We start from the raw sequence: 24,064 nt of genomic DNA, 5'->3' as shown, positions 1-24,064 counted from the left end.
AAGGAAGCCTTTGAGTGCTATGGTTCTAGGCCACTCTGAATGTTTTGCTTACAATATGAGAATTATACGTGTCTTAGGGCTCTGTGGCTGCATGTGAAAAAGTCCTCTGATGCAGCTTGAGCCGAGAGGGTTGTTGTATTAGAAGCCTAGGATTGCTATATGAAAGTCAGCCTCAGGAAGTATAACTAGCCTCCCCACATGAGTCACCAGAAACAGTAATGTCTGCTCTCCATTCTCCACAGCACAGACTACCTCTCTAAGTTGTTTGTAATGTAAGGAGACCGGGGCTATGGAAGTCATTGGATTTAGTACCAGAATCCCGGAAAGATGATGGTGTGGCTTTGTGTAGTGTTGTGTGTCTTAGGTTTCTCCTACTATGATAAAGCACTGATGACCATAAGCAGCTTGGGGAGGAAAGGGTTTATATTTCACCTTACAATTCAGGTCGCACTCCATCATCGAGAGAAGTCAGGGCAGAAACCTGGAGCAGTAGCTGATGCAGATGCCTTTTGCTTACTGTCCTGTTCAGCCTTCTTTCTTATAGATCCAGGACCACCTGCCCAGGAATGGTGCCACCCATAGTGTGCTGAGCCATCCCACAACATATTAAGAAGGCCAGTCTGGTAGGAGCATTTTTTCACTTAAGTTTCCCTCTTCTCAGATAACTCTAGCTTGTGTCAAGTTAACAAAACAAAACAAAAACCTATCCAGAACGCACAGAATGATTTCTTAAGGCATGTGACCAGCTTGGTGGAGTCACATGTCCAGAGGAAGGTTAGTGGAATTCAGCCCATGAGTGTAGGCCATCACACTAAAACAAGGGGTGGTGGGCAGGAAGGGCCAGAGGACGTGGGAAAGCCCCACAGATGGGCTGGTGAGGTGCCTTAGAGTGCAAACTGCTTGCCACATAAACCTGACGATGGGGGTGAGTTCAGATCCCAAGCACCATGTAGATACAGGGTGGCTGTGGCAGCCGGCCTGCAATGCCAGCACTCAGGAGGCAGAGGCAAAGAAGGGTCTCCCAGAGCAAGCTGGCTAGTGAGAGCCAGGCCAGTCTGACCGGCAAGCTCTGGGTTCAAGTAAGAAACTTTGAGTATATAAGGTGGAGAGCGGGTAAGGAAGACATCTGCTTCTGGCCTCCGCATGTGGGTGCACACACAGCTTTGTCTACATATTTGAAAACATGCATAAATACACAGACACACACACACAAGTGAGGGGGTTTCTTTCATTTATTCATTCATGCATCTGTCTATCTGCATACTTACTCATTTTGTCCTGTTGGGGAGCACACCTGTGTATGATAGGTAAGCATTCTGAGCAGACATCCCCAGCCCGAGAAATGTCTTTCAATGTAGATCCCCAGAATTTGTGTGGTTAAGTATTTTGAAGCCATTCAGTCATCTTGCCATGAAAGGAGTAGAAAGGGTTTCTCACTGTAGAGTTTGTGTGTTTTAAATATACTCGGGGCATCCTTCCAGAAGGACCCTCACTGGTCACAGAGCTCAGGTGCTTCATCATTTGTCCTGTGCTCCACGGTTAGCCTGACTTGCCTATTGTCTGACATGAGGGTAGTGTCGTTCTTTTCCAGTCCTGTGTGCGCCTGCAGGCATGACAGGGTGGTCCCTGGTGTGGTAGGGAGCTCTGAGTTTAAGAAGCCTGTGTTCATCTTTCTGATGCTGAGAGGGGAGCCTCATGTTAGGATGGCCCCTGTGGATGGTCGGAATCTGGGATCAGACGGGGAAATGTCTGAGGAGAGATCTGGGCAGGGAGAAATCTGTGTGGAATACTTGCTGTCCCGGGCAGTGAGATCTGCCTGTTGACTCTCTCACTTGGTCTCACAGACCCCACAGCTTTAAGCAGTTAGTTATATTAGGCCTTCATTCCACAGGCAGGGGCTGCAGGGCTCTGGGAAGCCAAAGACCCTTCAGAGAGTCTTGCTCCCTCAGGGGACACACTCCAGTCCTCACTGTGGCCTCGGAAGCCTGACACAGCCTGGCTACTGTGCTGTGCTTCCCAGCCCCTGGTACTTTGTGTCACACATTGTCCCCCTCTGTTCAGGGCCTCGGCCCAGATGTCTGGCTTCAGCTAGGATGCTGTTCTGACATCCGCCAGTCAACCCCTTCATCTCTTCCTGGTGCTGCATTGCTCATGGGTGTTTTTATTTAAGATTTGTTGTGTTTTTATTTGTGTGTGTGTGTGTGTGTGTGTGTGTGTGTGTATTTGTGTGCATGTGTGTGTGTGTATGTGCATGCACCCAGAAATCGATGTCTAATCCCCTGGGGTTGAAGTTACCAGTGGTTGTGAGCTACCCTACGTTGGTGTTAGGACCTCAGCGCCAATCTTCTGCAGCAGCAGCAAACCCAGTTTCTGAGTCTTCACATATGAATCCCTGCCCCTCACAGGGGCTTCTTCGTGAGCCCCCTTGTCTGACCTGCATTCACACTGTGGTGTCTACACCCGCTTCCCACTGTGCTTCCAGCCCCTCACACTCCCCTCACCCTCTGCCGCCCCGTGCAGCCCTGCTCGTTTATGACTGTTGTTGCTCGCCTCTCCCTGCACACCCCAGCTAGCATGCCAGTATTACAAAGCAGGCCCTTGGCCGTTCAGTTCCCTGACTGGTCCGAAGCCCTCCGCTGGCTGCACTGCTGATTGTAGGTGCCCAGCAAACAATCCTTTCCCGTGGGATGCAGCTGTGCAGCATTGATGCTAGAGCTCCATAGGCTGTACGCCCTCAGGGCACGCAGAGAATGGCCTTGTGGCAATGTGAAGTGAGAGACACTGACCCGGGCCTCGGTGGGGAATGTCCTGTTTACAGATTTGAGCTTTATCCATCATGCCATCTCATCAAGACAGTTCTGGGCAGTTTGTATAAACTGGGACGCCAGAACCCAGTGGCAAGGGTAGGATTGACTTTTTGTGTATTGAATTTTCCACCAGCCCCTACTTTCTTCTTTGCCATGGCAGGCGTTCTTCACGGGGACTTCTTACTCCTGAACTAAGTCCGTACTCCCTGAAGGCAGGTATTAGTGTATGCACTTGGCAAACCTGTGTAAACTGGATACCCATGTGCAGGAAGTGTGGTGGTGGCTTCGACTAAGAGTGTCAAAAGGTGCGTTGCAGCTCTCAGTAACTCCCACTGTCTCATTCCACAGTGTCTGGAGACAGCCTTAGGCGCACCTGTCCTGCTAATTCAGGCAGAGACGCTGACTTTTTCTTTTAAACTTTCCACAGAACGTTAATTCTTCTTTCATTGTTCCTAGGCAGGTACTGAGGCCCTGCTGCTTTTTAGTTTCCTGTGGTGCTGATCTTGAACAGTTTCAGTTTGGGCAGATGGGGGGGGGGGATGAAAACTGCTACTCTTTAAGCAAACAGGAGTAAAGAGTATCAGTTTAGAACCCTCCTGAAAACTTGGAAGAGCTGCACCCTTGTACGGAGTTGTCCCCCCCCCCATTTTTAAGTAAAAATAGCAGGGGTGGTAGAAATATTTGGTGATTTTAAAATAATTTAGTTTTCAAAAATACAGACTATGAGATTTCCTTCACAGAGAATTCAGATAGCAGCCAGGTACTCATTCAAGAAAAACAGCCTTTAGAATTGCCACTAGGTCCAGCCAGCTTTTAAAACAGCACCCAGAAGTTAATTCTGCCTGCAGAGCAGTGGATTTCATTTTCCCTGTACTGGAACCTGAAGAGGGGACCCACTTTGGAATGTTGGAGGGCCATAGATGTGGCCTTCACAACTCTGTCCTGTTGTTCCTGAAAATGTCGCTTTAACTTCCCAGTAGCTCTTGATTGTACCAACTTCTCCTCCATATGCTGGACACAACTAGTTCCCGTCTGCATTTCCAAGCCTCCTCCTTTGGATCCCTGCGGATTCACTCCAGACGCCTGCAACCCACATGGTGATTCTTTTCCTCAGTACCAGCCTGCACCCACCCACCACACAGATGGTCCCTGAGAAGCTTCCTGTCACTGGGGTGATGAATGGGCACCTTACAAGGAGCAAACGGGCTGTACCACATTGCTTTTCTGATTGCATGCCATGCCCCTCCCCTTGCTGTGTTCCTACAGACTGGTAACTCCCAAGTTTATTCTTCCTCTAACTGAACTCCTATTACAAACAAGAACAGTGTCTGTTTTCTTACCTCTGTTTATCTTGAGGCATGTAAGGTCAAGTACAAAGTTGGAATGCAAAGGCACGTGAATACTGTAAAGGAATGGATTAGTGGCTTTTTGAAGTATCCATTTAGTGCCATTTAGGCTGAAACACTGCTCCATTCCAAGGTAATGGGGAGCCTGCCAGGATGAAAATAACTGGGTATGGGAGAGGTTTTCCACTTGACAAGCGGCAGATGCATCCTTCTGGAATCACCCCATTAGACTGTTTTCCTTCCCAGCTTTGCCAAGGGATCAGTTGTGCTGGCCCGGGAAGCCAAGTCTAGCAGGCTTCCACTCTGTTTCCACTGGGGGCCATTCTCAGTTCTGTCAAAAGAATGTGCCTTTGATGCCTAGACTTCAGAGGAACAACTTAGAGGAATAGTGCACACATTTCCCAATACATCTACCCCTGAGCTGGGGCTGTAGGCGACGTTTTACACATATTAGGAAAGCATATACCTAATCTGGAAATTTGGGTTCAGTTCCCAGCACCCTTGTGGCAATTTATAACTACCTGTAACTCTGGTTCCAGAGGATCTGATAGCTGGTTTCTGCCTTCTGTGGGAGCTGCAAGCAAAACACCCACCCACGTAAAAATAAATAAAAATACTTTTAAAACTAAAAAATATAAAGAAATATTCAGTAGTACTTATTCCCTGAGTGACCTGGCTCAAACAGCCATGTGTGCAATGCTGGGGGAAACACTTAATGTTTCTAAACCTATTTAGTTATTAGTTAAATATGAGTAATCTCAGTTATCTCCTGCATCAAACTGATGTGGGATACTTTAGGCCAACATTATTTGCACAAATGTAATTTAATGCAAGCTACACATGTAACAAATTTTCTAGGAATTACATTTGAAAGAAGAGATAAAATTAATCGTAAGTTTATATTTGCCAAGTAGATCTAAAATAATAACATTTCCACATAGAGTAAATAACAAAACAGCCATTAGTGGGATTTTATATTTTTTTTATTCCTATCATATCTTCAAACCTGGTGTACATTTAGCACTGGCCTCCATACCTCAGTTTGAACTAGTTGCTTTTCAGGTGATCCCTGGTTAGTACCAACCACTTTGTTAGTATTGCTTTCTTGAATTTACATTAGAAACAGAATCTCGGGGCCAGAAATGGTAGCAAATACCCTTAATTTCAGTACTTTGGAGGCAGAGGCAGTCAGATCTTTGTGAGTTCAAGGCCAGCATAGTCTACAAGACAAGTTCCAGGTCAGCCAGGTATACACGGCAAGGTCTGTCTGAAAAACAAAACAAACAAACAACAAAACAAAAGTAAACTCAATAAAACAAAACCCATTTTTTTTTTAGTGGTAAGACCCCATTACTGATGACACAGGATGGCGTTGGTTGCAGGACAGAGAGATCAAAAGCTGGAACTGGCCTGGAATCTCTTTCTTACTGCATAGCTTTCACAGTGACAAAGGGTATTATGCGGGCTGTTGGGACAGAAGAGTCATGAATGGCCTTTCCTAGTGGTGAGTCCTGCATGCTACAATTCCAACCTTGCAGAAAAAATGTGCCCACAGGTGCAATAGTGACATGACTATTATAGAAGTAACCAACTGCTTACTGATTAGATTTGAGGCCTGCTCCATGGAGAGAATTCATGGCTGAACAAAAGCCTGTGGATGAGGTGGTCAGTCGTAGGTCTTTGGAGGCAACATGCTACTGTAGTTCTGGCAGACAGATATGTGTTACTAAACTTCCTTCTAAGTATATATGTTTGTACCCATAGGTTAGTGTTACTTGAAGCCTTGGTCATCGGGAAGCTACGTTTTTTGTAGCAGGCAATAGTCAGTGTAAAGTATTATAACTGGTCAAATGCTGAGACTACGTGACTGTTTGAGAATAAATGCTCAGCTTTAAACAGGGCATCTCTGTCAATCTGCCGAAGACTCAGGGACCACCATGCAAGAGGCAACAGAGAGATTACACGAGCTTGAAGATGGGTGGAGTAACGTGAAATGCTGTACTCTACACATGGCCATTGGAACTCAGGAACTCAGAGCAGCTGCGCTTACCTGCATAAGACTTGCACAAGATCATGGCGGTCCAGTAATTTCTGCATGGATGAGGGAGGGGCTCATGCCCCTCTAGGAGCTATTGGCAATTGAAGCCTGCTAGTTAGGAGTCATTTTTCTTTGGGAGTATGATCCACATTCATTCACACAGCTGTAACGGGACTCAGTGAGTTATTAATGAAAGCAAAAGAGAGAACATGGGGATGGAAGAGACACATGTGGGGTCCGCCTTGGGAGAGAAAGAGGGGGGTAGTTGGAGGGGGATACGGTACAGATTCTTTGGATACATGCATGGAAATTAAAACATCTACTACCTTGGGGCTGAGAGTATAGCTTAGTGAAGGACACCTGCTTGGCTGTGTAAGAGGCCAAAGTTGGCTCCAGCACCACAAACAGAAATGAAAATAGTATCTTAGCTCATATTTGCATTCAGCGAATTTTGACAAAAGTATCATTACTCACTTTACGACTTGAGCAGTTTGACGGACAGACGTTTCCGCCACGCATTTGCATGCTCTGCCGCGTGGGACGAGTGTCAGTTTTGGTTTTGCCACTAAGGGTTCCCAGCATCCCTTTGCAGCAGTCTCTGCGGGTTTCAGAGCGAGGTCAGTGTGGGGTTTCTGGGCACCTTTCCTTCAGGAAGTGGGAAGGGGAAACAGCTTCATGTGCTGCGTGCCTGTCTCTAGGGTTTGGCTCTTGTCTCTTAACTATTTGGAGCTGGAACAACTTGATTTTAAAACAAAACATATGGGCCGAGAGCAGTTGCTAAGATGTAGTGTTGAAGGTATGCAGCCCGCTGAGGCCCTGCCCAGTGCCATTTGCTCACTTAGGTACGGAACATGTCCCATTAATTTCAAATTAGGAACCCTTTCCAAATTCTTAAACCCTCATTTGGAAAGACAGGAAACGCTGAAGTAAAATTGTAAGGGTTATGTCTCTCTCTCTTTCTCTGGAAAACCATTTCTTTCCAAGTTTTTTTTTTTCCTTCTTTTATTCTGATTCTTGAAAGAAAAGAAATATCTTCCCAAAAGTGACAAGAAGAGGAAGAAGTATGTAAAGGGAAGAAGTCTGTACCCTACCCCAAGCTGAACTTGTCACTTTCCTGGGTTCTCAAGGCCACAGTCAGTCTTTACATGAAGGCAACATTGTATCTCTTCTTGCTTGAGATGGAATCTTTAGCCAAGGCTGGGCTGGAACCCCTGGTCCTCCTGCCCCCGCCTCTGTGTGTTGAGATTGTAGGTAGGCCCGCCGTCCCCATCCTACTTCAGTTCTGCCTCTGCTTGCCGGCCTCATCATGTGATGTCCTGATCTTGTCTCAAAATTCTGGCCTGAATGCAATCCCGTTTCCATCCCAGGTGGGAACGGGAATTCATTAGGACTGGTGAGAACACCTGCCCTTTGCCAAACCTCTGCGGTCTACACAACGTATCCAAACGTGTCTTCTTCCCTTTTCCTAAGAAGGGGCCTCCCAGATATGGGAAGCAGGGAAGTGTGAGTGGCTGGCACATGTAGCGGGCACCCACCCTGCTCGGCATCGAGACGGACAGTTAACCATCCCACCCACTGCCTGTGGTGACATTGTGGCTGAGCACTTCATCTGGGGCAATGACTGCAGTCTACAGAGAGCTTTAGCTTTAGGAAGTCAGAACCCCCCCCCCCCGCATTTGCATAGAATGAAGCCTGTACTCTGCCCTCTGGAGCGTTCCTGGTCGGACAGAATCCTGTGTGCTCCTATGCACCTGGCAGTGGTGACTATTTTGTCTATCGCCTATAAATATGACGTTCACATGCTGAGTTGTTGTGTTCCTGTACTTCACTCATGTTTTAGATCAGAAACATAAAATGAAATAAATAGCGTATTGACCAGCGTGGCAGAAGGGCTGACCCTAGCCTTTTCATGGGGTGTTGGAAGCAAGAAACCCGTCTGTGCACTTGGTGCTGGCTGGCTTGACATCATCACACAAGCCAGAGTCATTTGGGGCCGGGAATTTTCAACTAAGAAAATGCCTGTAGGCAAGTCTGTGGGGGGCATTGTCTTGACCATGGCGGTTAATGTGGGAGGACCCAGGTCACTGTGGGGGGTGGGGGGCCGGCAGGTGGTCCTGGATTGTATAAAAAGCAGGCTAAGCACGCTCCTCTCTTCAATGACAGGCTTCCGTGTGGGAGTGGGAGAGAACTTAGTCTGTTGCTCCCAGTTGTTTTTTTGGTCTTGGTGTTTTACCACAGGAATGGGAAGCTAACATGGCAGTGCTTTTCAAGTAGTAGCTCCCTTTGGAGCACGGCCTAATTTTTACTTTGTTTTATTTTGCCAAAGACGCACTGGAGTTTTTTCTGTGGGCGTTTAGAATATATTGCACTCTATCTTACTTAATGTCATATTGGTTTTTTGGGGTTTTCTTTTTCTTTTCTTTTCTTTTTTTTTTTTTTTTTTGGAGGGGAGGGGCTCTGGGAAGTTCTGCCCTTTAAACATGACCCCTCCACTTGGATTTACTATCCCTACCTCCAGAGTGTCTGCAACTCCCTGCTGTGAACAGCAAGGTCTTGCTGTGCTCTGATAATTCTCAGACTTCCCCGAAACTGGAGAATTAACCAACCCCCGCTGTTGAGCTCTTTGCCCACTGTCTCAGTGGAGAGCTTTTCTGACATTTAACTTAATCAAGATGTTAGTAAAATAAACAGTGTTCTTATACCGCTGTCAGACTGAAACCGCTGCTTGTCACCCCACCCCCACTACTTACTTCTGGAAAGGAAAGTGCACATCTCCCTTGAGAATAGGGACCAGGAGTGGGTGGAGCAGCCAGTCACGTGCAGTCCTAGTCATGGCTTCCTCGTGGGTGGGCATCTTTGGTGCCCCTATTGCGAGACGTACTATCAGGGTGTGGGCTGATACTATGATTTTAAACCACATTTCAATTCCAGGGCTGTTAAAATGTAGAGGGGAAATGCGTATCTCAGAGCAGACAGGACAAACGAGAACCAATTAAAGTGGGAAATCCCTTTCCTGCATTTGTATTTGCTCTACCACGGCCCTCCTGTCCCCAGTGTGGCTAACCCTCAGGGCTGCCTCAGTTCATTGCGCATGTTATGTGTGTGCCAAGTTATCCATGGAGTTATGGGTTCAGTTTAGACCAGAAAGAGTAATGAGGCCCTTGGAACTACAGTTTTAGTTCCTAAAAAATAAAACAAAACAAACCTTAAAGATCTGGGGGTTTCTCTGGATCACATTGAACTTAATAGGATTCTTATTGCCTTTGAAGGTGTAATAAACGGCTTGTAGGAGGGCATGGGGCTCCTGTGTCCCCTCTCTTATGGTCCACTCATAATGGTTCAGTGGGTGAGATCAGCGCATCTCTAAATGCATGCCCTTTATGTCCATGTCTAATGAACAGTGGCCCGTATTTTCCAACACACTCACCCCTCTACTCTAAATTTCTGTTTCATTCAAGATTCTACCTAAAGATTATAATTCATGATTTGAACTGTTATAGTAATTTTAAGCAAGGAGATGACGGTATTTTCCTAATTAACTTAGTTTTAAATAAACCTTTTTTTTTTCTAATGAGCAAGTAATGTAATAAAGCAATTAATTGAAAACTTGCTTTTGCTGGGTGGTGGCGGCGAATGCCTTTAATCCCAGCACTTGGGAGGCAGAGGCAGGTGGACCTGTGTAAGTTGAGGCCAACCTGGTCTACAGAGCTCATTCAAAGACAGCCAAGGCTACAGGCAGAAACCCTGTCTTGAAAACATAAAAAAAGGAAGCTTACTTTCATGAGGAAAAAGGCGGGGTTTCCCTGACAGACACTTACCCTGGTCCCCTCTTTTCTCTTTCAGTTTTTGGGAATAACATTTCTTGGAATTGGACTGTGGGCGTGGAATGAAAAAGTAAGTTGCCCGCCATGAAGACGAACAGGTTTGGTTGAAGGTTGCAGCTTGAATGTTTCCCTTTTGTCTTTGACCACCACAGGGCAAAAAGAAAAGAGTTGTCTACTGAGAGGACACTCTCACAAGAGTGTTTGGGTGTCCTGTTTGGGTGTCCGAGGTGGCGGCTATGTCAAAATAATGGATACAGTCACAATGTAGCATTGTGCAGAGGGGATGAGACTGGGGTCTGACCAGCTAGGATGATCTCCTTATGCTTATAAATGTCACGTCTGTGTGATGATTCAAACGGTAACTAACTAACTAAATAAATAAAAATGGTTTTCCAGTGTGCCATGTGGTAGGATGGAAGGCAAATATAAATTTCTGCTTAAATATCAGATATACTCATCACCAATGCTAAAGAGTGTGAGCAGGCAACAGCTGGTCATAGATATTAAGAAATACTCTAAGTTGATGGTCACATATAGTGCAGAAAAAGGAAAATCCAGAAATACTAAAGGGCGTGGTTCAAATTGCAGTAAAGATTAGGGTTCTGGGCAGTTTCTGTCCTAAGCTGGTGACACCTTGTCTCCCCCTGAGCTCACTGCATCTTTTGATTTTTCTCGGCCATTCCCCGGCCACCACTGAAATTCAAAAATGAGAATCGCCCCTCTTTCTTCCTTGTTTGGAAGTGAAATCACTCACAGCATGTTTGGCTACACAGCAACCTCCTTCTACCCTGTGTGTGTGTGTGTGTGTGTGTGTGTGTGTGTGAGAGAGAGAGAGAGAGAGAGAGAGAGAGAGAGAGAGAGAGAGAGAGAGAGAGACAGAGACACAGAGACACAGACACAGAGAGACACAGACACAGAGAGTGTATACAATGTTCTGGCAAACTTAGAGCTTAGCTTAGTCTTCTCGTATCTCCTGGGTGTTTGTCCTCAGAGTCTGGCTGTGCTTGAAGGCAAAGGTTCTTTTGAAGTGTTAAATGTGTTAAGAATAGTTATCAGTAAATAGAAAGGAGACCCAAACTAAAACTCCCATCAGACAAGAGACTTTCAGATGTCAGTGAGATTTTTGTGGAGCATCTTGCAGACAGAGTCAGTCAGAGTCAGAGTAAAACCCAAGTTTATCATTGCCTGCAGGGTGTTACTCAGTGGCAGAGCATTGTCTGGAGTCAGTCCCCAACAACCCATAAAAGGAGAGGAGACCTAAATTCTGTTGGTAAAAAGCTTGCCACACAAACATGAGGGCCTCAGTTCATGCCTGCACTGATGCAAAAAGCCAGATGGTGTCACGTCATCACACATCACACATACTTCTTAATCCTGTGCTGGGGCAGTGGAGATAGTGGGAACCCCAGAGCCAGGCTGTGAATCAGTGAGTGAGCTTCAGGTCCCAGCCAGAGACCCTGTGTCAAAACTCCAAGATGGATGGCAACGCCTGGGGGCAACCTCTGGCCTCCACATGCGTGTGTACACATGTGAATGCATGCTTGCACACACACAATTGCAATTTTTCCTGGTGAAAAGACCTAGACCAGTGGTTCTCAACCTTTCTAATGCTGTGACCTTTAATACAGTTCCTCACTCTGTGCTGACCCCAACATTAAAATTACTTCATTGCTGCTAACTGTAATGTAAATATCTGATATTCAGATATGCAGGCCCCAAAGGGGTCGTAATTCACGCAGAGGTTGGAAACCACCGGGCCTTGAGTGTTAAGGCATTTACTGCCCTGCCTGGCCACCGGAGTTTCATCTACAGTACCCATCTGTGGATGGAGAGGACAGGTGCCCCCTGAGAGGTATTCTCTAGCCTCCATGACATGTGTGCCTCGTGCATACACCCAGGCAAACACACAGACACTCACATGCACACATACACAGAGACACACAGTAAGTGCATACGTGTGACAAAATTTAAAGAAAGGATAAAGAGAAAAAGGCAGCGCCCCCTTTATATTTATGGACTGCATCTGTAATATATAAAATACGTTCCAGATATGCACCACTGCCCAGCAAACAGTAACCTTTTGAGACAAAGCCTTCCTTATACAAAGACAAATTAAGTTCCCCGAACAGATAAGTTCATCCCTCGAAACTTCTCTGTTGAATACCAATCTCCTCTTGGATTGTGGTTAGCTGCTTGTTCATCCCAGTTAAGCCTTGGGATTTGTCTGGGTGGAATCTCAGAAATTCTCCCTTTAGAACCCTGTGTTTGGTTAAGTGCCAGATAACATGGCTTCTTATCACCCGTTTAACAAGAGCCTGCTTCTGACTGCTTTGAGAAAGACACCGGAAGGCAGTCAATGAGCCAGTTGTCTATCCCAGCAAGAGACAGGCAGTTGGTCACGATGAAGTTTTTTCCTCTCTTTATAAAATACAATTATGTTTTTATTTTGTTGGTAGCCTCACATCTCTTTTCTGATGACATATTTTTTTCCCCCCAAAATTGGTAGCATCTTCCAAATACACAGAGCACCACCATGTTCAGGAAAGGATGATGTAGTAGTCCTTTGTCAGGGCCGCTGCCAGTAAGTGGAAACTTTTTCTTGAGAACTGAAGTGACATGGCCCAAGTCACTTAGCTACTACCTAGCAGAACTTGATGAGCAAGGTCCCGGTGAGAGGACTAAGGGTATCCGGCCACACAGTGGCCCAGCCATGGCACACTGCTCTCCAGTCCGACTGCACACACAAGGCTGTAGCAAGGGTAAATCACAGTCCCTGCCTCATGCAGTTACAGCCCAGGAGAGACGCCGGCTGGAAGGAGGTCACTGGCCAGGAACTGCATTCAAATGCTAGCAAGGAGCATTAACTAAACACGGCTGCTTAGAAAGTAACAGGAGACTGGTGTCTACCACTCTGCAGTTTGATTGTGGCAGCAGGATGGATTGAACCCAGGGCTTTGTGTGTGCCAGGCAAATGCTGTGTTACCAAGCCATAACCCTAACCCTGAGATGTCCCTTTTAGAACTCAGAACCAGCCTGTCCTCAGAACAGGCTGAGGACATTGCAGGAAGAGGGATGGCAAGGGCTTTGCTGATGCCACCTTTGTAACGGCAGAGGCCCCTTGTCCAAGACCTTTGAGCCCTCACTAGGCCAGGGGGGTCTCTAGTTCAAGGTGAGCCCCAGTCAGGTTGGGGTGGGTGTAGTTTGAACCTGCTGAGCTAACAACACCAGTTTGATTCAGTAAACTCCTAGACAGAGCTGTGGCATTCACTCTAAAAGGGGAGGTAAGTACAAAGTTTGGAACCGAGTCAAACCTGCAATGATGTTAAAGCCACTGCATGGATCAGATTTCCTTAATACACACAACAGTAAACATACTTATATGGAATACAGAAGCTTCGGAAGTAAAAATTACTACCCTTCAAACTTAGTATCTACCAGTCCGAGTTAATATTGAAGGCAAATACTAGGAATAATTGTCAAATAATTTTATCTAAATTCCAAGATGGCCTTGAAGGTACAGAGAATGGCCATGTCTCCAGGGGAAGCTGGTCTACACTTAGTTTTCCATGATCTCGGGATCTGCTCCTCAGATTACAGTTACAGAACATGCTTCTCTCTAACCCCTTCGGCAACATGTAGCTGTAGTGAACTCATTTGTCCCAATAAACATTACTGAACACATAGCAGGTGGTAGCTCTAATGCTAGATTTAGGAAGATGACACAAAGACTTTCAGTCCCCAGCCTCAACCTCAGACCCTAGGTACAGGAAGGGAATGCATACATTCATAAACAGCATCAATATGATAACATTGCAGTAAATGCTGGTTGGGAGTGAATATGCACGTTAAAAACTTTTTTGCCCCCACCAGATGAGGATGGTGCACTGTAGATTTTCACTCTTGTTTTTGCAAGATCCTGTTGGGTTCCACAGAGTTAATCCTTCCACATGCTTGCTCTTGAGGTTTCACGGGATGGAGCTCTGCTTTCTTTGGGGGTTGCCGGAAGAAGTATCTTTTCTCAGGGTGGTCCTCACATGCTGTGGTACCACCACCACCCTCAGTCATGTTCCTCTGGCCTCCTTACAGGATGCCCTTTCTGTCATTGAGAGGAAGAGCCATGGACAGTATGCCTAGGGGCTGGAGAGATGGCTCAGCAGTTAAAGAGCACTAGCTGTTCTTGCAGAGGACCTGGGTTCAGTTCCCAACACCTACCTGGCAGCTCGCAACTGTCTGCAACTCCAGTTCCAGGGGACCCAGTACCCTTTCTGGCATATGCAGCCGCTTGATGCACGCGGTACAACACATACATGCAGAGAAAAATATGCACAAACATAAAATATTAATAAAAATTTTTGTTTGTTTTGTTTTGTTTTGTTTTGAGACCGGTTTCTTTGTGTAGCTTTGGAACCTGTCCTAGAACTCACTCTGTTGACCAAGCTGGCCTTGAACTCACAGGGCATGATGATGCATGCCTGTAATTCCAGCACTTGGGGGCAGTGTAGGCAGGACGATTGCAAACTTGCGCTCAGCTTGGGCTATGTGGTAAGACCACGTGTTAAAAACAGTGACGAACAGTGGCCATGTTGTTTTAATTCTGGCCATTCCGTGACTTCTGTCACTGTGCTGCAGAAGTCATCGTTGCCTAAGATCTCTAGTGAGCTGACTGAATTCACATCTCCTACTACATGAGAGGAGATAAAATTACAATCTGGTCCCTTTCTAGTGTCTGATATGGGTGACATGGCCTTCAAAATAGCTCCTTTGTGAGTTCTGGGAAATCGGTTTGCCGAATTTTCCATTTCTATTGTTAAGACCGGGAATCTATATGATTACTTTGTTTGTTTCCTGGGAGAAATGAGGTGCTTTCCTTCTCCTGCTCTGTCCATCATTCCTGCTCATTACTTAGTTCTGGGCGGAGCCAGGAGAGGGGCTTGCATCACTGATAGTTGTAAGGGAGAGTTTTACAGAAAGTTGTTGACAGTGGAGGAGGGGGTTCCCCTTCCTAGAACAGGAAAAGCCCTTCCCGATCCTTCGTGTGATTTGGGGTTCCAGTGTTCCCCTGCCTTCTCTGTCTGACACAGCCCCTGCCACTTGGCAAACCGAACTCCTTGAGGGCAGTGGATGGTGGCCTCTGCCTCGCAGTCTCCTCCTGTAGACACCCAGATGTCCACAACCCACAAAATGAGGTGCACAAAGAACTCCATGCTTGCAGTGCTGATTGGGATAGAAGGATCCTCTTAAGGAGCTTTCCTTTTCATTCCTGTGATCTGTGCATTACTGCGGGTCCAGTCTGAGGAGGAAGGTGGGGCTCTGTTTCAGAAGTAGGGAGGCCCTGAGCTATGCGGCCGGGTTTCCTGCTCTCTCTCTCCCCATACCCCACCCCATCCCGTCAGCCTCCCTCATAATCTCACCCCCCCTTCCCTAGGTGGGGAGAAAAGCAGGTACACAGCCCTGATAACAGCAGGGACAGTGGGTAGTGAATCCCGTATTGTGTTTTTCCCTGCCTTCCCTGTGTTTGGGGGCAAGTCTGTCTTCTCAGAGTCTTTCCCCATCTCTGGTGTTGTCTGAATCTGCAAGTCTCTTCATCCCCAACTTGTAGTCCACTCATCCTGGAAGGAACTCCCCCTGTGTTCCCAGGAAGGTGAGTCAGGAATGCTGTGACTTGGCCAGCCAGGCAGTTTAAGGCAGATGTCAAGTTCCCATCACTAAAAGCGGTGGGTAGGAGGACTTGGCTACCCCAGCTGTGGGGTCACTTTGAAGGGACAGCTGTGAGTTGCTGCAAGGCGTCTTCAGAGATTTCCCTGAATGACTGAAGTGTAGTGAGTTTATATGCCTCCTTCCCTCAGCTACTCTGTTATGTCTTGGGCACTGCACACAGGCAGCTTTTGGGCAGAGCCGGGAAGATGGCCCTGTGATCTCTTAGCCCTGAAGCAAGTACAGGACATGCTGAAAACTCAAATAAAATCTCTTCATACATAACCCTTGAAATGTTACTCAGACAGGTTTCGTAGGTACAAGAATTCAGACTGGTTGAAGGGTCAATGGTTTGCCTACTAAATTCCTGGCCCATCCTGAGACAGGCTTGTACCTGACACTAAGATTTTATCTTTTACCCATGCCAAGCTGCTTTGGGCCCTGAGGAGAGGACAGGGATAGGGCCTTGGCTTGGGCCCCGAGGAGAGGACAGGGATAGGGCCTTGTCTTGGGTCCTGAGGAGAGGACAGGGATAGGGCCTTGGCTTGGGTCCTGAGGAGAGGACAGGGATAGGGCCTTGGCTTGGGCCCCGAGGAGAGGACAGGGATAGGGCCTTGGCTTGGGCCCTGAGGGGAGGACTGGGGTAGCAGCCTTGGCTAGTTCCTTAGTCTACTTCCTGTCATCTCACAGTAGGGATGAGACTTTGCTCCCTGTCTAGTGACTGCTGACTGAGGAGGGGAACCCTTTGGGGTCTTACTGAAGCTTCCCTGCTGAGCCCCTCTGTCACTTGTCTGCTTTGAGCCGGGCTGTATCTGAGTGGCCACCTTATCCCCTGCCAGCTCCTCTCTGTCTTCTGCCTGTCCCTCTGAATTCTGCTGATACCTCATCTCACCACTGTAGACGGCTCTGTCTGATGGGGTCATTGTGGCCCAAGCTGCCTTTTCCATGCTGTTCTATTTCCACTTGGTGACAACCATCTGCAGAAGAGACTAGTCCAACCAGAACAGCCCTTGCCTGCCTGCGACACCAGAGGAGTCGGCGGCCCCCCTCTCTCCAGGTTCCCAGGGCAGGAATGAGTTCCCAGGGCCACCTCTTTTCCCTGGCCAGCAGGCCCAGTGTCTGCACCACCTGCAAGCTCCCTGATGGCCTCCTTGACACACTACATAAGCAGTGAGTAAAAAGAGGAGTCTCACCACCCACACACGCCCCAGGGAGCAGTTTCATTCATGAATCACTCTTTTGGTTTGGGTTTGGGGATCCGACCTCAGATTGTCATTGACTGCGCCATCTTCCCTCTAGGGCCGGTTAAGTCCCCCCACCAGGCTCTCTCTTGCCCGCCACCTTTTGCATGCCTGACTTGGCTGGAGCGGTGTCTGTCCTGCGGTGGGTGGAAGACCGGAAGGGCTTAGCGCCTACTCACTTTGCTTTTCTGTTCTGGTGAAATCTGAGACAAGAATGGTCCAACACACTGTATGTTTCTTGATTTAACTGTGCTGCATTAGAGATAAGAAGACACTTTGTTGCTGCTGCCCGCAGGTGCCATTCAGCAAGAGGATAGGGCATACAGCCCAGTGGCCAGGTGACCAAGCTGTAGGGCCCTGCTCAGCCCCTCTCTCCCTTCAGTGATTTGGGACACACTTCCTGTGTCTCTCCGCCCGAGTACCCAGCTGGTAGGTTGGGCATGAGGATGAAGTAACGAAGCATCCCAGGGCCCAACATAGACGGTGCTAGCATGGTGGCTCTTGGGATAGGGCTTTTGTTGACCTCTCCACAACATGTCCCGCCAGCTGTTTCCGGAGCGCCAGCCAGTGCTTGCACAGGGTTTCTCAGCACAGAAATAAATGCCTGGGCTCTCCTCATCTGAGTGCTGAAGGATTGATCCAGTCTCACCCAGACACCCTTTCCTACTTCTATCACCCCCCCTCTCTCTCACACACACACACACACACACACTCACTCTGTTGACCAAGTTCTGTTCCCTTGCCTTCACACATGCTGACATGGCCTTCGATGCCTCCTCTCTGTCCGTGTGGCGCCACTGTGGGTCCCTGCCCATTAACCTTTCCCTGTAGACATGCTATGGGGTACCACCGCATCTTATTGAAAATGCCCACAACTGACACAGAACTTGGCATCTCACCTGTGGGCTGCACACTAAGACAGAATAATATACTGTGGACTATTTAATGATGGACTTAAGTGATGGTCCTTCATTCCCCATAGTTCTGAAGGTGGGAACTCTAGATGAAGGTGCTGGCCAACTGTTCCGTTCCAAGAGAAGACTGTAGTCCTGGTCTTCTGCAGAGGGTGACTCCTCACGTCATCCTGGTCACCTGCAGAGGGTGACTCCTCACGTCACTGTCGTCCTGGTCACCTGCAGAGGGTGACTCCTCACATCACTGTCGTCCTGGTCTTCTGCAGAGGGTGACTCCTCACGTCACTGTCATCCTGGTCACCTGCAGAGGGTGACTCCTCACTGTCATATGCATGTGGCGGGGTGAGAAAGGACAGGCTCTGGTGTCTTCCTCTTCTCACAGTGACACCCCTCAAGTCATGGGGCTCCACCTCCAACTGCTGTCACATCGGTGGTGATTATGTTTCAGCATCTTAGTGGGTGGAGAGACATTCAGTCCTAACCAGGGTCTGTATTCATTATTATTTCAGTTCAAGCATGCTACTTATGCTGACAATGTTCTAAGCATGCTTTCTGAATTCTGAAGAGGCATGTGAAAGTATCTGACAAGTGGCAAGCAGCATGGGGGCCTTGGAACGTGGGGCACGTCTGTGTAGGGCTGTTTCTGTGTCCGCAGGGCAGCCGCTCACTAGTGTGGGTGGGGATTTTGTGTTCTCTAGCTGTGAGCAATACCAGCCCAGTAGAACTCAGCCCAGCTGCTCCCCCCTGCAGCTCATTGGCTGCAACACTTATAGGTGTAAAAAGATGAGCTTTTCAAAGATGCCCCATGAACATTTTTTTTTTTTTAATATGCAAGAAAGGCTGACTAGAGTCACTCTGGTGGCCTTTCTTGACAAGGGAATTGGAAAGGGTCACAGCATTTGAAGCAGCTCGGCTTCCTGCAGGTGAGCTTCTCTAGCAGGTGTGGACTAAGCTGCTCTCTCCTGAGACTGTTCAGGTGTGACATGCCCGCCTGCCTCCCCTCCCCCACTCTGGCCTCTGCAGCAGTGCATCTGTTGATGGAAACTTGGGTTCTTACAAAGTGGCTTTACCAATGGAACATGCTTGGAGGGGCTTTGATAATACAGGACCCTGCCTGGTCCTTCTGTGGACATGGTTTAAAACCCCATTTCCAGTTATCCAAGACCACCCACCCACTCTACGAGTAGCTGCATTTTCTTTGAAATGTTGCACCTGTCACTATTTGTCAGCATGGAAATGTCTGTTTCCCTCATGTTCTGGGGAAGTTTTCAGGCCCACCCACTACAGTAGGGCCTGGTGTGTGTGGAGAGCTAGGTGAATCGGGACAGAGTGTCATAAATATCGCAGAGAGGTTCATGTGGTCTGGGTTTGCATACACATTTCATATGCCTGGCCCTCTGATTCTGGTCCAGCAGTTGGAAGGAATATGCTTGCGTATGCAAAGGCAGGAGAGCCCAAGACCCTGGGGTGCTTTCGTGCTATTTTTGCATTTCTTCTTCTCTGTGTGGGTTGACAGAGACTGCAGCCTGCCAGGTGGCACACAGAGGCTGTTCTGTGCTGGCGCTGAAGAACACCACAGACACTCCTGAAGTGTATTGGCTTGGAATACTCCAAAGCTTTGTTTGCCTTTTTGTTTCTGGCGCTTGCAGAGCAACTTCTTTTGAAGAAGACATTGTTCCCCAGACTCCTTTATTGCGGAACCATGCGGGAGAAGCTGCTTGAATCGCATAGATGGCTGGGCTGGATGGTTGGTGGATGTTTCCACATTCTTCCTGAGACATACTATGTTCATCAAGCCGTGGGACAGGCAGAGCTCATGGGGACAGAATGTGGTTGAACAACCAACAGGGAGGGTCATTGCAGAGTTCTGATCAGTCAGCTCCCTGGCTGCAGAAGTATCCAGCTGCTGAGTGTACAGCATCATGTGACTTCTCTGTGCTCCCTGTCCTTCTGTACCATTTCCATGTACCTATAGGAGATTTTGTCTACTCATGGTTTCCCTTCTGCCTTTCTGCACCTATCTTAGATTATTTTCACACACATCTGGAAGATCTAATTAGCATGCTCCAGATACTGCTACCTCATGAAGCATGATCAACAGATGTGGCCACAGATTTCCTTAGACAGGCATCAGGCAGGTCAGGTACTTGGACCGAGGAATTCTTCTCTAGTGTAGCAGGGTTAGCATCTCAGATGCCCCTATGGATGCAGCAGCTTCCTCTTGGCTTTAACATCATAGAGATGTAGGTGACGGAGATGAACTTCTGTTGAATTATCTTTTTGTGCCAGGTACTTAGCATAGTGTTTGCATTTACTTGATTTATTTCATTTTCATAATAACCTTGTGGCATAAGGTATAATTTCACAGATGTATAAATTGAGGCTTAGGCAGGTGAGGTATCTTACCTGTGATCACATAGGTAGTGAGTAGGGAAACTAAGATGCAAAACAGTTTTGTCAGACGGAAGATAATAACAGGTGCTAACGAGGATGTGGCAAAGGGAAGACTTGCACAGTGTTGGTAGGAATGTAAATTAGGACAGCCATTATGGAGAAGGGCGTAGGGGTTTCTCAAAAAAATTAAAGGTAGGAGCCAGGTGGAATGGTATCTGCATATAATGCCACCTCTTGGGAGGCTAAGGCAGGAGGCTCACACTGAGTTCAAGGCCAGCCTAGAGTGCACAGTGAGTTTGACACCAACCGGAGCCACATACTGAGACTGACTCAGAGGAAAAATTAACAGTAGAACCCTCATGGCTGGGGAGGGGGCTAGGCGGATAAAGTGCTTCCCGCATGTGCACACGGACCTCAGTTCAGACCCCAAGCATCCGTGTAAAATCAGGACAAGGTGACACATACTTGTAACTCCAGCACTGGGGTAGGATGGCATACAGCAACAAGAAGATTAAAGGGTCCTGCTGGACAGTATAACCAAACTTGAGGTTCAGTGAAGGACTCTCTCTAAACAAACAAAGTTATGGAGAAGCAGTTGAAGAAAAAAAAAAAAACATCTAGTGTTGCCGTCTGGCTTCCCACATAGCAGGCATGCACACATAGATGCGTATCCATGTATAACACACACGGAACACACACACCTATCATTTGATCCAGCAATGACACTTCTGGGTATAAATCCTAAGGAAGTGCAATTGGCGTGTAAAGAGAAACCCTCACCCCCACATTATCCATCAGCGGGTGCCTGGATAAAGAAAATGTCTATATGCACAGTGGAATACTATACAGCCATAAACAGGACGGAGTCCTCCTGTGATTTGTCATAGCAAGGATGGATCTGGGCAATTATTTTGTTAGTGAAATAATCCAGACACGGAAAAAAAACAAAACAAACAAACAAAAAAAAAAAACAAAAACTCTGTGACCTCAGTCATATTTGAGATACAAAGAGTTGATTTGTAGAGCTGACAGTGGAATGTGGCAGTTGCTAATTGGAGGAGTAGGGAAGGCAATGATGAGGATCAATTGCCCCATGAGGTCCAGGTGTGTGTAAGAAGTTCTGGTGTGCCAGCAGTCGTGGCAAAGAAAGCCCTGTGTAGTTCAGAGAGCTACTTGAAACATTCAGATGTTTGGATCATGAAGAAATGTTTGAATTTAACACTACGGTGTATAGATTTGTTGACACATCCCATGGGCAACCCATACTGTGCATACATTCTATGTTTTTAATGTCTTAGCTTAAAAGCAAGTGTCTAGTATTTTTTGAGACAAAGTCTCATGTAGCCCAGGCTGGCTTTGAATTCACTATGCAGCTGGGAATGACCTTGAACTTCTGAGACTCCTGTCTCCATCTCGCAAATGCTAGAATTACAATTGTGTCCACCATGCCCAGTTTATGAGGGCTGCAGATGAATCCAGGCCTTCATGCGTGCTAGGCAAGGCCTCTATCTGCTGAGCTATAACTCAGCCCTGAAAGAAAAGTCTGTAACCCAGCCATTGTCTGGGCTATCCTGCTTGTGTTGAGCACCACAGGGAAATTGCAAATTGAGTCCTGTGTGCCTGAGAGGGTGGCTCTGGAATGTTCTCTGTCCCACTGTGGTATCAACTTTCTGAGCTGCTGGAATATCAGTTTGGTACCGTGATGGACACCTGTTTGTGGACTGGTCCTATTACTATAGATACTGCTTCAGACACTTTCCCTTAACATGTCTTCCTTTCGAGTACATACTGGTCTCTGCTGAGCACACATCCAGTACCGTGTGGATAACAGAAGTCCGTTTTGACAGGAGAAGAACTGTTTCTTTGCAGCTTCAAATTATTACACCAAAAGCTTGGTGTCCAGTTTGTGGAATGTCGATTTGTTGATTTTATTTTTCTACAATTGGCTTATTTTTATGTGCATTGGTGTTTTGCCTGCATGTATGTCTGTGTAAGGATGTCAGATCCCCTGGAATTGGAGTTACAGACAGTTGTGAGCTGCCATGTGGGTGCTGGGAATGGAACTTTGGTCCTCTGGAAGAGTAGCTGGTACTCTTATCCACAGAGCCATCTCTCCAGCCCAGCTTTCAACCTTTTTAATTGACTAGTGTGTACCTTCTGTTTATAGTATTACTTTAAAGTTATAAATGATTTGTTTTTTCCCTCCTACATGCCCTAGCAGCCATGCTAAAAGTAATCTAGGCCAGAATGCATCACAAATATGAGATATACTTATGAATGTGTGCTCATTTTTATCAGCTCATATTAATATAATCTTAATAATGTCTTACTAAAATACATGTCTGGGAATACCCCCAGTAGTCTTACTCTCCTCATACATTTTCTTCTTGTGACCACGATTTTGGTCGCTTATTCTCTCTCTCGATCTGTCTCTGCCGCAAGTGTTCAGAATCTTCCCTTCCATGTAAGCTAAAAGACACGCTTACTGGAAATCAGTGCATGTGGCCAGGTGCCCCAATTCTCACTCTGCTTAGACTTGGCGTCCCAGGGTGGTGTTTTCGGACGGTCTGCCAAGATCAGCACCTTTGGCATCGCGACCCCGCAGATGCCTGATGCAGGCAGAAGAATAAAAACTCCTGACAGCCCGTGCTAAGCCAGCCATGTGCTTGTGGTATCAGCTCTGGCCACGGAGGACAGTTGCCAGAGGTACGGTACTTTATGCTAGGTTTTAAAAATAAGTTTGAAAACTTAAAAGTTACTGTTTAAACCCAGAAGCCAAACATTCAACTCTTCATGCAGCATTAGGACTTAAACCATGTTAGCGATTGCTGGTCAGCGATGTAGGTTGGCTGACTTAACTGTGACCCTAGAGTTTTGCTCTTCCAGCTTTGGCTGTATTTCTTCCCAGTTTGTCATATGGCGAGCTTCGTGGAATTAAAAGTTCAGGGAGAGACCTCATGTTATGACCCCAGGAAAGGGATGCCTTGGCTCCCCTGTCATTTTTCTGATCCAGAACCATTATTCCCAGTCTGCTTTGAAGTTCTGTGTAGTCAGAAATAGACTGGTTCTCTGAAGCAAGTGCACCCTGCACACATGGGAGCACCCTCCCGTTTTACCTCCACGTCCAGGCATCTAACCTCATTCCAGGCAATTTAGTGAGCAGAGATGATATACTGCATTCTTGAAAAGTACTGGGAGTGGATGTACTGTATTTTTACCACAAAAAATTATAGCCAGGTGAGGTAATACATATTATCGGGATTTAGTCATTCCAACACACACACACACACACACACAGAGAGAGAGAGAGAGAGAGAGAGAGAGAGAGAGAGAGAGAGAGAGAGTTCAGAAGCATTCAGCTTATTAGGTAATATATAATAGTACGGTGTAAATATATACTTGTACATACTTGATGTTTGTTTTGGAAGCATCGTGCTGTTGTCCACCAGTACCACCACCCCGTGTGCGTGTGTGTGTGTGTGTGTGTGTGTGTGTGTGGGGCCCATGCTAGCTTCAGAATCTCTAGTTCAGGCTGGTCTCCAACTTGAGTCCCCCTGCTGTTGCCCTGAGTGCTGGAATTATAGGTATGTGCCACCACAATGGCAATAAATGTAAGATCATCTGTTAATTACATTAATTTAAGTTTTTTCTTTCCTCTCTGGAAAAGAAAAAGAAAGAAAGAAATGTGAATTAATTTACAACTTATAACAGCCTGGGTCTGTTCTTAAGCTATCCAAAGTAAAGTCCTCAGGGGGCTACCTATGCTGAATGGTACCTGTCTCCAACGCTGGCTTTCGCTGGAATTT

General features: G+C 47.0%; 1 protein-coding gene across 1 annotated transcript in view; it reads left to right on the top strand.

Moving 5' to 3' along the window:
* Positions 1 to 24,064, top strand: part of Tspan5 (tetraspanin 5) — a 160,019-nt gene that overhangs the window by 116,994 nt on the left and 18,961 nt on the right. Inside the window, exon 2 of the mRNA XM_051185411.1 lies at positions 10,035 to 10,085. Within this exon, the coding sequence (XP_051041368.1) occupies positions 10,035 to 10,085 (51 nt within the window). The remainder of the gene's footprint in view (positions 1 to 10,034; positions 10,086 to 24,064) is intronic.

This window comes from Phodopus roborovskii, unplaced genomic scaffold (genome assembly GCF_943737965.1).
Source record: "Phodopus roborovskii unplaced genomic scaffold, PHOROB, whole genome shotgun sequence".
NCBI classification, from domain to species: Eukaryota; Metazoa; Chordata; class Mammalia; order Rodentia; family Cricetidae; genus Phodopus; species Phodopus roborovskii.
The sequence above is the reverse complement of the archived record's forward strand: the minus strand, read 5'-3'. Positions and strand labels throughout refer to the sequence as shown.